This window comes from Hibiscus syriacus, unplaced genomic scaffold (assembly GCF_006381635.1).
Source record: "Hibiscus syriacus cultivar Baekdansim isolate YM2019G1 unplaced genomic scaffold, ASM638163v2 tig00110903_pilon, whole genome shotgun sequence".
Lineage (NCBI taxonomy): Eukaryota > Viridiplantae > Streptophyta > Magnoliopsida > Malvales > Malvaceae > Hibiscus > Hibiscus syriacus.
Window position 1 is genome coordinate 227,123 of NW_024062906.1, and position 13,357 is coordinate 240,479.

General features: G+C 37.8%; 1 protein-coding gene across 1 annotated transcript; it reads left to right on the plus strand.

Moving 5' to 3' along the window:
* The first annotated feature begins 865 nt into the window (after positions 1 to 865).
* LOC120146204 (protein DEK-like) lies at positions 866 to 12,807 on the plus strand. Its single transcript, XM_039159838.1, has 12 exons — positions 866 to 942; positions 1,768 to 2,481; positions 2,586 to 2,619; positions 2,960 to 3,039; positions 3,289 to 3,348; positions 3,579 to 3,689; positions 4,303 to 4,383; positions 4,467 to 4,532; positions 4,807 to 5,281; positions 5,423 to 5,535; positions 11,988 to 12,018; positions 12,396 to 12,807. Exons 2-12 carry the CDS (start codon positions 1,822 to 1,824, stop codon positions 12,545 to 12,547), a joined length of 1,863 nt encoding a protein of 620 aa, XP_039015769.1. The 5' UTR covers positions 866 to 942; positions 1,768 to 1,821; the 3' UTR covers positions 12,548 to 12,807.
* Positions 12,808 to 13,357: the final 550 nt, after the last annotated feature.

Here is a 13,357-nt window from a genome sequence, read left to right on the forward strand (position 1 = left end):
TGATCATTAATTTAAAGTGTCATATATTCGAATTTCATAATCATCAGAAAATATTTATTTTGTGATGACACTATTATACAAGTTAAATACAAAAATGTGGTAAAATTATTATAAATGACTAGGTTAACTTTATGTTTGAGAGCCATGCATTTTATGTAAGAGGCTTAAGTTAAATTAATGCTAAGAGCAAGAATAATTTTTTTTATTTTATCCTCATAGTCAGTGATACATATCATAATTTAATTGATTGAATAAAATTAATTTAAAAATACTAAAAAATAGAAAGGTAATCTAGAAATTAAAAAATAAAAAATTGACATGTCATATCATACAACATTAATATTGTCTTTAATGATTTTAAGAAAAATAAAATTTATGTAATAAAACGAAATAAGAATATTAACATAAATACTAAACATATAATTTACTTTTTTTAATATTTACTTAATAAAAATAATTTAATTAATAATATACTTTATGTATTATTTTAAAAATATATTACCCTTAAACTCATAATTTTAGCTTTATAATACAGTAAGATTATTTTCGATAAAAAATTATCCTGGTATCAGCCCGCCAATTGCCTACACGAAATAGGCCCCACCAGCAAAGCCCTAAATTCGGGCCCACAACTTCGAAGATACCTCAAAGTGAAAATCTCAGCCCTTGGATTTACATGACGTAGAAGGACAAAGATCAGAGACGTTCATTACATCTCTCTCGAACGTCGCCCAATTTCTGACAAGATCGTGTCCTATGTGTAACTTAACTGCATTTGAAATCCGGGTTTCAAGTCCGGACTTTGAAAAAAATTGAAGCCAATTTAATAATTTTGTATCTCCAAATAAATAAAAAAACCAAATGAAGTTAAAAAATTCCTCACTTTAAACACTCTGCTCGCTCTCCAGCTTCTGAGTGATTATTATTAGTTCCTGAATCACTGTAAGTTTTCTCTCTCTCTTTTTCCATTTTCAGTTGATATCCGGTAATTAGTCCTAAATTCTTTTTAGTTTGGCTGCTTTAAATTTTTTAAATTTGATGAGATTTTCAATTTTTAGATTTAGTGTTGTTTCCTGTCCAAATCGAAAATCTTATTATGTTAAGCTTAACAGACTTGGTTTTAGGTTTGGTAAACTGTGATTTATGATTTGTACAGGTAGAGAAACAAAAGGGGAAAAAGATTGCGAGATTTAATTTTTTTTCTTTTTGTCCTCCCCAAGGAACCAAAAAGGGATCCTTGTTATTTGTTTTGAATCTTTAGTTCTCAGGGGTCAACTTTGAGGTTTTCTTCATTTTCAACATGTTTCAGTCTTTCGGATCTCTAATTTTGCAATTCAAGTCCGTTAATACTTTGTTTTTCTTTTGTGGTGTGAGGCTTTCTCTCCTGTTTGCTTCACTGTAGCTCATTTCAGTAAAGGATTTCTTTTCTTCTCTAAAATTAAATGTTCCTTGTAGCTCCCTCCAAATGGAGATTGGAGAGTGCAGTTCTTCTTGTTGGTTACATCTTTTTACTCATTCCATGGGAAGCTTAGGAGAACTTTATTGTGTGTGAAAAGAGATTTATTTTGTTATGCGAAAAGACTGCAGTGCAAAATTAGTATGGCCAGCCAATTGTTTCTTTATGTATTAATTATTATTTAGAGGGGGTATGGTGTTTGTTGCTGAGTGGTGTAGTGTCTGTTTAATGGTGTAATTAATTGTTTTATTTTGTCATTATTATTACTTTACCTTTTTTATTTGAAGCTATTTTTTTATTCCATCATACAGCTTTGGAAGACTAGAGAGACCATATTAAAGCATTTACTTTGAATTGGTTTGATTATGGGTGAAGAAGAAACGAAGACCGAAGTCCCTGACCCAGTGGCTAATGGGACTTCTCTTCCTGAGAAAACCGTTGAAGTTGTGTCTGAGAAAAGAGAGGAAGAAGATAATGGGGTAAAGGAAATGGAAGAAGATAAGAAAAATGAGGATAAAGTTGAGACAGAGAAGATGGATGAAGACCAAAAGATCAAGGAAGACAAGGAAAGCAAAGAAGTGGAAAGTGAAGCAAAGGAGGAACCTAAAGTTGATGCTATGGATGAAGAAACTGATGCAAAAGTTGATGTCAAGAAAGTTGAGGAGGAAAACAAAGATGAGGCGGATGAGTTGAACAAAGATGAAAAAGAGAAGGCTGAAGATGAATTGGAAGGAGAAGATGGAGAGGAACAAGAAGAGAAGGCTGAAGATGAATTGAAAGGAGAAGATGAAGAGGAACAAGAAGAGAACTCTGAAGAAAGTGAAGAGGAAAAAGGTTCAAAGAATCGAGGGAAAGTTAAAAAATCTGGGGAGAAAATTGGAGGGAAGACGAAAAAGTCGGAGGAGAAGAAGGAGCCAGAGCAAAGAACTCCTCTCACTGATCGACCTGTGCGTGAGCGGAAATCTGTTGAAAGACTGGTTGCATCTATTGAAAAAGGTTCTTCTAGGGAATTCCAAATTGAAAAGGTTCCCCCGCCCCTTTTTTCCTGGCTATCCTTTTTATTAAACAATTTAGATGTTTAAAATTTTGACGGTGCATCAGAGATTAATCGGTTGCTTGGAAATTGCAGGGAAAGGGTACTCCACTTAAAGATATTCCTAATGGTGTGTTCTCTAGTTCTTATATCACTCAAATTAGTGGGTTTGTTATAGAAAATATCCTAAAATGGCTTTGTATGATGCCATATTTGTAAACCTTAATCGGCTCATTTCTCCTAATGTTGTTCATCGATGATTTCATACTGTTTGCATTGTCAAGAAAACACTGAGGATGCTGCTTCTTTAGTTTAATTTTGTTCATTATTTGGCCATACATATTTCTACCAAGTTCCTTTAATGTGTATTGATATTTCCTTTCCTTTAAAATCAGATAAGTTATGGTATTTGATATTAGTTTAGAACCATAAGTTGAGTGAAATAACATCTGTTATGTCATCTTCTGCAGTGGCATTCAAGTTGTCTAGACGGAAGACTGATGACACTTTCAGGCTGCTTCATACTGTTCTCTTTGGAAGGAGAGGGAAGGTAATCTGATTGCTGTCAATTATTTTTATGATACTATCTAGCATTTCCGATGTGTTGTTTCATCCTCTTGCTTTAATGATAAGGGTTTATCGGCTTGCAAAAACACATAAACAGAGTCTATACTGATGCATGTGTGCATGAGTACGGCAGGAGTCATTGCAATAAACAATACTTGGATGGTTCTGGGTTGCTGCAGTAGTACTTCCCTGATTTTGCTTTCAGTTTACTCACATTCCTTGCGCTTTGCAGGCTGTTCAGATTAAGAGTAATATTTCCAGATTTTCTGGTTTCGTGTGGCATGATAATGAGGTAAGAGGATTATGAAACTATGAAGCTATATTTTTGTTACTCCTATAAAAAAAAAGCTATATTTTTGTTACGGATGATTGATTTTTCTGTAGGAGTTGGACTTCTGGGCTTTAAACCTTTTAGGAGGCCTGTAGCTTATCTACTTGTTTAAGTTGCTTATGTGGCTGATATTAGTGCACTATAGTAGGTTTTCTTGAGCTTATTCCATTCAAATGTTGTGCTAATTACAGGAAAAGCAAAAAAGTAAAGTAAAAGAGAAGTTAGACAAGTTTAATAAAGAGAAGTTATTGGAGTTCTGTGATGTGCTTGACATACCGGTTATGAAGGCTACTACAAGGAAGGTTTGTTGTGCTACTCTATTTCTTGCTTTAGTTCTGCCAGCTAGTCTGTTCGATTAGTTCAGAGCACTGTTTTACTAGGTTATTCAATATCATGCAAATTGATCAATAGGAACCCTATTAACACTTGTCTGGTGGGTTCTTTTCTCACCTAGTGTGCAGTAAAATGTTGGGTAGGCAAACCATTTATCTACATAAAGTTTCATAACTATGCTAATCTTTTCCTTTCTTTTTTTTCTTCTTTTAGAAAGCTAAGGTTTTGTTGCCTTCAGCTGAGAAACCCTCGTGTATGTGATTAGTTTTAATAGTTTTGAAAGTGCCTAGAAATATTTGGTCACTTTGCTTATGTTTACTTTAGATGCAACAGTTATATTAATAAGATCTTGATACTAGGATTGTGGTTCAATAAAAGGTAGGGGTGAAATTTTTGAGTAGTTCTCAAGACCTCGGGTTATTAGTAATATGAGAAGTAGTACCACTGGAGAAGTCAAGTGTAATTTATGTGAGAACTTATTAATAATTGGACTTTCACAATCCTTAACAAAGTGCTAGTTTTGTTACCGAAGAAATTGAATTTTTATAACTGCTGTTAATAAAGTCTAAAATGGACATGCAGGAAGATATTATTACAAAGCTGATAGACTTTTTGGTGGCCCCTCATTCTACCACTACTGTTCTACTTGCAGAAAAAGAAAAGGTGACATTTTTACCTAGTGCTTTTGCTAAAGTTCCATTTTTACATGCTGATTTTCTAACCTATAGTGTATATTTTTTTCCCAGTCAAGTAAGGGTACAAAGCGCAAAAGGGCTACAAAGTCTGGAACTACATCTAAACAATCAACAAAGGTATTAATCCTTCCTTGTTGACATCAGAAACCTGATGTTGTTTAACCATTGGAACTTTTTGTTAGGATAATCACCTCTGGTTACTGTGTTCAAGGAAATTCTGGTATACCATTCAGTTAGATCTCCTATCTGTAAATAACTTGTGCTATATGAATGCTTCCTATTATGTTTTTGGCCAAGGACTAAGGGGTCAGCATATGGTTTTACTTCTATTTTAAATTTATTTTTCTAGTTATTTTATTAGGTTTTAACCCTTATTGTATGTATTATACAGAGTCGGAAACAGAGCGACGATACTCCAAAATCAGGGAAAAAGAAAACTCCTGGTTCAGAGGATGAGTCTGAAGAAGAGGAGGAGGAAGAAGAAAAGGAAGAGGAACAGAATGTAGAAGAGAGAAATGAAAATGGTTTTGCCGAAAAATCTGAGGACGAGATGCCCGAGGATTCTGAAAGTGAGGAGAAAAATGAAACTGAAGACGATTCTGAAGAAGATGCAAAGATGAAGAAAAAGAGTTCAAAGGTATTATCCAGAAAGCAGGAATCAGCTGGAAAAGCTAAAACCAAGAAAGTCACAACTCCCAAAAGGTCAACCCCGCAGAAAAGAACCCTAAAAACATCGCCGGCAAAAAAGTCGAAGGCTGATGATGATAATGATGAAAGTCCTAAGGTGTCCTCAAGGAAGAAACCTCAAAAAATCACCAAGGAGAAGCCCTCTACACCAGCGAAATCTGCCTCCAAGGAGAAAACCAGTAAGATAGCAGCCTACTTTCTGTTTTGCCGATGCCTTTCATAAAGGAAATTGAATAATTGTCTCCCATGGCTGAATTTGTAAGATCAGCTTTAGCTTCTGACCATTTATGGTGACATCTTTTTTTTTTGTATCTTTTAAGGCAAAAGAGCTGGAATATCGAAGGACAAAGCTAAAGAGCAGAAACTGAAGCCAAGTGATGATGAACTGAGGGATACAATTTGTAAAATTCTAAAGGAGGTAGACTTCAATACGGTAAGATCTGCTATTAATATACTACTTCTAGAATAGCTGCATCCTTTACTAGACCTTTTTTGGGCTAGTCCTGACTACTAAGACTATTTTGGTTTCTGAATTAGGGAGTCAGTTTATCAGGACTTTTAAGTTCTGTGCTAAATGGGCTATCCATGGATAATAATTGTACTATCTGTAACCTTCATTGGGTGGAACTAGAAAGTTAGAATAACCTCCGAAGGTTATTGACTGCTAAGACTATATGGTCTCATTTTGTCACCTCAAAACCATTCTTAGCTGTTTCATTGAGTGCGATGCTGATGTTTTATTATGAATCATCTCACTGAAGATCTTATTTGTGTGGAAATGAGTTGTCCTCATTTCCATCATAGTTTTGGGAATTTTTTTTTTTGATAGGAAAGAAAGGCCTCATTAAAACACCCCTTCTTAACTAAGGACCTTATAGAAAGGTCATTAATCATAGGAAGGAGGGAAAGAGTGCCTTGGAACTTTTATAAATATTGAAAGTTACATAATAGTTAAAAATAACACTAAATTGCTTGACATAAGACTGAAACACTCCTCCCATCATAAAAACCTACACACAAAATGAAGAAAATCATAAAAAGACCCTTACAATCACCCAATCCCTTCCTTAGCTAAGATATCTGCCTCTCCATTACACTCCCTAGGAATCAACCTAACTGAATGAACCTTATCACTAATAAGCCTTGAAATCTGAAAAACAATAGGCAAGAAAAAAATAGGTGCCAGAACCAGAGAATGAATCCATTCCACTGCAGACGAGCAATCACTTTCGACGATCAACCTAGCTACTGAAGCCCACCTAGAAGACAGAAAAATATCCAAGCCTCTTTTTATAGCTTTTAATTCAGCCAGAGGGGGGATTGCTTGAGCAATACTCTCTGAGAAAGTCAAAAGAGTGCAACCATTCCAATCTCTTAATAAACCTCCAATACCTCCACCCGAATCAATCTGCCTAACGGCTCCATCTACATTCATCTTTAGGAAGTCTACTGGTGGGGGTAACCAGCGCAAAACAACACGATCAATAACATTACTAGAAGAAACACCATCTGCTAGAGATGGATTACCAATCAGCACATCCTCTTGTATAGTAATACCCGGAAATTTGGCTAGGAACCATTTAGCAATCCTGAATCTAACAATGAAGAATGGTGACACTTTGTCAATAGGAGTTCCTTCGAAAACCCTTGCATTCCTAAATTTCCATACAGACCAAAAGATGGCTCCCGGAATAAACTTCCAAATCGTAGATTTCGCCCTCAACTCACCCTAGGAACAAAGAAGAGAAGGAGGATCCTGTGGTAGAACCATGGCAATATCCCCAGAAATTAGCTACCTTATTCCATAATTCCCAAACCACCATACAAGAGATGAATAGATGCTGCATAGATTCCTCCTGATTCTTACAATAGGGACACAGAATATCATCCCCTAGGGGTAGTCCTCTCTTGACCAACTCGACTTTGACAGCTACTTTCTGATGAGCAAGTTGCCAAAGGAAAGCTTCCACCCGAGGTGGTGCAAAGCCCTGCCAAACCCCTTTCGTCCACACTGCAGTACCCCCAGACATAATACCAAGAGTATTCCTACAAGATTTAACTGAGAACAATCCATCTCCACTAGCAGTCCACGATAAAAAATCATCCACAAGTTCTGAAAGTTGAATATCCTTCAACTTAGACATCAACTCCAACCATTGGACCAATTCCCAATCACACAAATTTCTCCTGGTCTGGACAGTCCACACCCAACCACTCGATTCGAAGCTGCCAAACTCCTCAACTTTCCCCTCTTTATTAGGAGAGAGCACAAAAATTCTTGGAAAAAGGAATTTCAGAGGACAGTCATCCGCCCAAACGTCATTCCAAAAAGAAATAGACTTGCCATTTCCTACTTTCAATTTCGAATTTGACCTTAGACAATCTCCCACCGAATCATCCTTCAGATAATTATTAGCTACTCTCAAAATCCAAGATGAATGAGGATGAGAGACCTCCCTAATAGACAAAGAATTGCTACTGACCTTATGTCTGCTACACAACACGCCTTTCCAAATGGAATTTTTGTCATTGGCAAATTTCCACACCCACTTACCTAGAAGAGCCCGATTAGTGAGGTTCAAATCAAGAACACCTAATCCACCACAATTTATTGGTCTGCATACTAAGCTCCAATTCACCCAGTGGATTCTCCTCTTTCCCTCCTTATCACCCCATAGGAAATTGGCCATTAACGAGTTTAACTTCTTACCAATAATACATGGCATTCTATTTTTTTGATAGAAGTTGGAGGTCTCATTAAAAACTCTCTTCGTATTCTTCCACATACTTAGAAGTATGTTGAAGAACAAGGAAGGGAGAAAAGAGTGCCTCATATTTTATTAAATATAATACTAAGTACATGAGGTAACACCAAACCCACATGCGGGAATAAACACCAATACAACCCATATCACCTAGAAATCTTACATCGTCAACCAAAAAGCCCCTAAATCACCTCAAGATGTAAGATAACATAACAAAAAAACCAACAATTACAACCACAAACTTAAAAACGCCTCTGAATACAGCAGCCGAACAATCACAACCCAATTGGAGGATCAAGTTCTAAAGAAATATCGCAATCTTCAGGAACCCAAGAATTAGGTTTGAAGGAAGGATCAACTTCATGCACCAAGATTTTGAATAAATGATCCCCGACCTTCAACTCCAACAACTCATTAATTCTCACTTGAGCGTTTGTGAGTATTTGGATTTTAGCCCGATCAAAAGACGAAGGGAACTCACAACTGTTATCGATTGCTATTAACTTGCCCCACTTAGTAGCTATGTTTTTGAAAGTATCCCAATTCCAAGCGTGAAAGGGAATACCTTCGCAAACTAGCCAAACGCGCCGGCTCTCCACCACAAGGCTCTCAGACCAAGTTTCCACTCTGGAAAACCATTCTGCAAGAGTTTCTAACTTTTCATCCTTCACGCATCTCAACGAATTAGAATCTTCAAAAACCATTAGAACTACATTTCCAGCAGCTCTCATAAGCGTGAAACCCGCTAGTCCTTTGGCTTGTATTTGGTTAGCAAGATTACCAATCTTGATAAAGTTCTTGCACCACCCCACAAGACAGTTAGACAACACATGAAGTTTATCTGCGTCCACAACACCCTCAACTTCACAGTGTTTAATCGTCGGAAAAACTTCCAGCCCCGACTTACTATGAACAACTTTCGAGGACTTTCGCCAGTAAGACTGTCGGGGTTTATGTTTAGCCAAAGAGACTCTAATTTTGTTGTCGTAAATACGATAACCATTCATCTTAGAAATCGATGTCCTTGCTTCTTCAATTGTAGCAAAGCGAATAAACCCAAAACGAACCCCATTCGAGTTTCTTTTTTTGGGAATGAAGGCATCAATAACTTGACCATGTGAGCCAAATATGGATCCAAGTTTCTTCCAATGGATCTTCTCTGGAAGGTTTTCGATAAAAATCGTGTAACAATCCTTTTTGGACCCATTGCGAAAATCTGGTTGGCCTTCTTTCGACCGATTATAAAACCCATTTCTTCTTCTTCCCACCACTTCGGAAAATTTTGCATCGGAATACCCTTTCGAATAGATCTCCTTGGCACCACCATGATCAACATTAGCGACCGGAAGCGTTGGTGTTGCGTGAACAAAAGACAGCTTTCCGTTCCTATGTTTCCCTTCTTGTGAGCATTTCTTCAAAGGACTGGATGATAGTGGACTTTCACCCGACCTCGCCGAAACTGATCCCGAATTTTGTTGATTTTGGGTTGAAGGAGAGTGTCTGTAAGTGGTGCCGTCGGACTCAACTATCCAACCCGCCTCACGTGCCAAGGCTGCCAAAACATCGTTCTTAGCAGCATTCGGTGGAATAGAGAAGTTACCAAACTGTCTCAATCCGGCCAACAAGCGTCTGGTAAAAACTCTTCTTTGCGGTTTCCGTAACCTTGTCCTCTCCTTTTCATTCTCAATTTTACGATTGTCCTTACCGGAGTAAGATGAAGAGGCTGCACCAGCGGATCCAGATTTCTTGAGAAGACTGCCTCGTGGAACTGCATTTTCCTTCATTTTTAAATCATTAACCCGCTTATTCAACTCTGCCACTAATGCTTTAAGAGCCTTCACTTTCGCTTCTAATTCCTTGGCAGACTCCATGGGGAAATCACCAGCTGCAACACGGCAGTCTGATTCAAGCGGGAGATGAGAACTCCTAGACGAAGAAGGAGGAACTATAGGAGGCCTCACGGAGGAAGCAGCCACCGCACCAGCTGAGTCAAACCCTCGAAGTTGGCTGGGTTGAGACGTGGGTTGGGGTTCCATGGTGAATACTCAGCTGTACACCACTGCTCGACACAAGAGAAGACGGGATTAGGTCACGTTTAGGCACTGCGCTGGGTTGAGTGGCGGAGGCGAACTCGGACGGCTGGAGGCTTCGAAAATCTGCAGAGGGCGAGTGTAGATCTGCGACTAAAGACAGCGTTTTTCGCAAATGCAAGTCCAGATCTGTATTCACCGTGAGCAGACGACCATCCTAGGAAAAAGCGGCGTCAAACGGTGGTCAGAGTGTGGCGGCGGACGGCTGACGGCGGCGGCAGACGGCGGGCGGCGGCAGCGGCCAGCAGGCAACAGACGAATGAGACAACACTTTTAAATTTAAAAACACCTGGGCCCTAGAGAGAAGCGGGAACTTCTCTCACTAGATATTACAAAGCTATGAATCTTATAATACATGGCATTCTAAACAAAGAAAGGAAAAAAATTGGTAAGGAAGATAACACCGATTTCAGTAAAACAGTCCTACCGGCTAATGACAAACATGAGGCTTTCCACCCAGCAAGTTTAGCACTAAAGTTCCTAAAAACTGGATCCCAAAGAGCCTCTGAATTCTTCTTGGCACCCAAAGGAAGGCCCAAATATTCTGTTGGAAAGGAACCTACTGAGCAACCCACTTGTGATGCCCAATCTTTTAATTCATCGTCCTCCATGTTAATCCCAAACAGCTTACTCTTTACCAAATTTAAATGCAGACCTGCCATTATACTAAAAATCCTCAACACTCGTTTAACGTTCTTGAGCTGAGAAATTGAAGCTTGGCAAAAAATGATTAAGTCGTCAGCAAACTGAAGATGAGACAGCTTAGTAGTATTATCATTTTTGCCTATTGTAAACCCCTAGAATAGTCCCTTGTCCACTGCTTTAGAAAGCATCAAATGAAGCAACTCACCCACAATGTTAAACAATAATGGAGAGAGACTACAACCTTGTCGTAAACCTTTTTCCATTGGGAACTCATCCGAAGGAGACCCATTCACAAGAATTGAAATCGAAGCTATTGAAAGACATTGTGAAATCCAAGCAGACCATCTGTTACCAAAACCCATCTCTGTCATTGCTCTAAATAAAATAGGCCATTCCACAGAATCATAGGCTCTACGGAAATCAACTTTTAGCACTACTCCTCTCAACCCTTGTTTTCTTCAATAATCAATTCCCTCATTCGCAATGAAGGCACAATCCAGCAGCTGTCTCCCCGGTATAAAGGCGAACTGAGACTGACTAATAACGTCACCAACACAGCAGCTAAGTCTCTTAGATAGCACTTTAGAGAGAATCTTGTAAAGACTACCCACAAGACTAATTGGCCTAAAGTCCCCCACACTATCCGAAATAAGTTTCTTTGGAATGAGCGTAATAAACGCATGATTAACCCCATGTTCCCAATCCCTGCCCAAATAAAAATCTTGAAAAAACCTCAAAACATGCTCCTTTAGAGTCGGCCAGCATTTCTTGAAGAAGCCCATTGTGAAGCCATCCGGACCTGGAGCTTTAGAGCTGTCCGAATAGGCTATCGCTTGCCAGATTTCCTGTTCATTGAACTGCTCCTCAAGATTTGTAGATTGACTTTCTGTCAGCTGGGCGAAATCCAGAGATAAAGCTTCCACTTCCATTATAGACTTGTAGCTGTAAGCATTCTTAAAGTAGTTCGTAATATGTGCCTTTATCAAATCCGGATCTGAAACAACAGAACCATTGATCATCAGACTTGTAATTTCGTTCCTCTTGCTCCTGTTTAACGCAGACAGATGAAAGAATCTTGTATTTCTATCCCCATCCTTTATCCATTTTGTCCTAGACTTCTGAAACCAAATACTTTCTTCCACCCTATACAACCTCCAGAGATTCGTTCTGAACTGAGACAACTGATCCCATTCCTGCTGTACTTGCTTTTTGTACTTGCTTTTTGAAACACACTGACACCGCCCTTGATTTTTGTACTTGATTAATTTTGTTTCCATTTCTTTTTACTGAAAGAAATTTAAAAATTCTCTCCCATATTTTCATTTCATCATCGATATTGTTTCCATTGTTCTGGCTGACATAAAGTTGTATTACTTCATCTGCAGGCTACATTCACTGACATTCTGAAGCGTCTTGGTATGCATCTTTCACTTTGTACTTGGTTCTCCTAACTATGTTATAACAATTCTGTGGCTCAGTGTTGAATTATGAAATAACATGAAAGAAGTTTTGGTAATGGTTTGCCTTCCAAACTTCATTGTAAGTTTTGATGGGGCCACTCAAAGGCAAACTATGAAAACCAACAATGAAAGCCATCCTTTTCAATGGCTAATTTCAATCTGTCTTGCAAGGAAGTCATAGTAATGGTTTGGCTTCTAAATTTCGTTAAATTTTGAGGGCACCATGATGTGAAGCATGAAATGCTTGTTTTATGGGGGTGGTGGCCTAGTTTCTAGGATGTGTAGACTATTCTGATAAGCAATGTCCTAATGGAGAATTGACTTTCCTTTCAGCACAACATTTCAATACTGACCTCACACCGAGGAAGTCATCGATCAAGCTCATGATCCAGGAAGAGCTTACGAAACTAGCCGATGATGAAGATGAAGAGGGCGATGCGGAGAAAGATGAAACCCAGTCCACAGGGCAAGAGGTCCAAGCCTGACCTCTACAAGATGGAATAATAACTACACTGGAAAATGAAAACATGTAGGTATTGATGTCTTGTGCCAATATATACTTTTTAGCTATTACTTAGCAGGTTTGCTTGTAATCTATTGTTGCTTTTTTCGATGAGCAAATTAGCATGTATCGAATACTAGAGGGGAACTGGAGTCACCTATCTGTGTTGAAGGATTTGTACAATCAATTAACATAATCTGCAGGTACTTTACTATCAGAAAACCAAGTATTTTGATTTACAGACAGAACTGCGCGAGTTTTTTGTTTAATCCATGCTTTCTTTTTAGTGTTGAGAACTATATTGGTGTGCGTATCATCCTGTGATTTAGTACTGGAATGTACCGTTTAGAGTTTCTTTTATATTTTGGTTTTTAATATCATTAGAAAATATACAAATGGTTGATAAAGAATCTCCTAAATATTGATAATTTTTTTGGGAAAAGGGTACCTAACTCGGAGTTTAAAAAAAATCAATGTGGCTATATTTTGGCATCCAATGCAACTCTTCAAGTCTGGAAAAAAATTCAATGTCTCGTTCGATCAATGTTTTCCGTCATGTCATTTTGTGTTGACATGGAACGTTAAACAGGCTAATATCTTATTTTCTTTCAATGTAATCTTTTAATTTAAAAAAATAATTCAATGTGATTTTTTGACCATCTATTTAATGTTGTTATAAATGAGAAAATTATATTATTTATCACTCAATTATTTTTTCTCTTATATTTAGGTAATTAAATTTGTAATTAAATTAAAAAATTATTGTCTCTGCTTTATATATTTCCAAATTTTT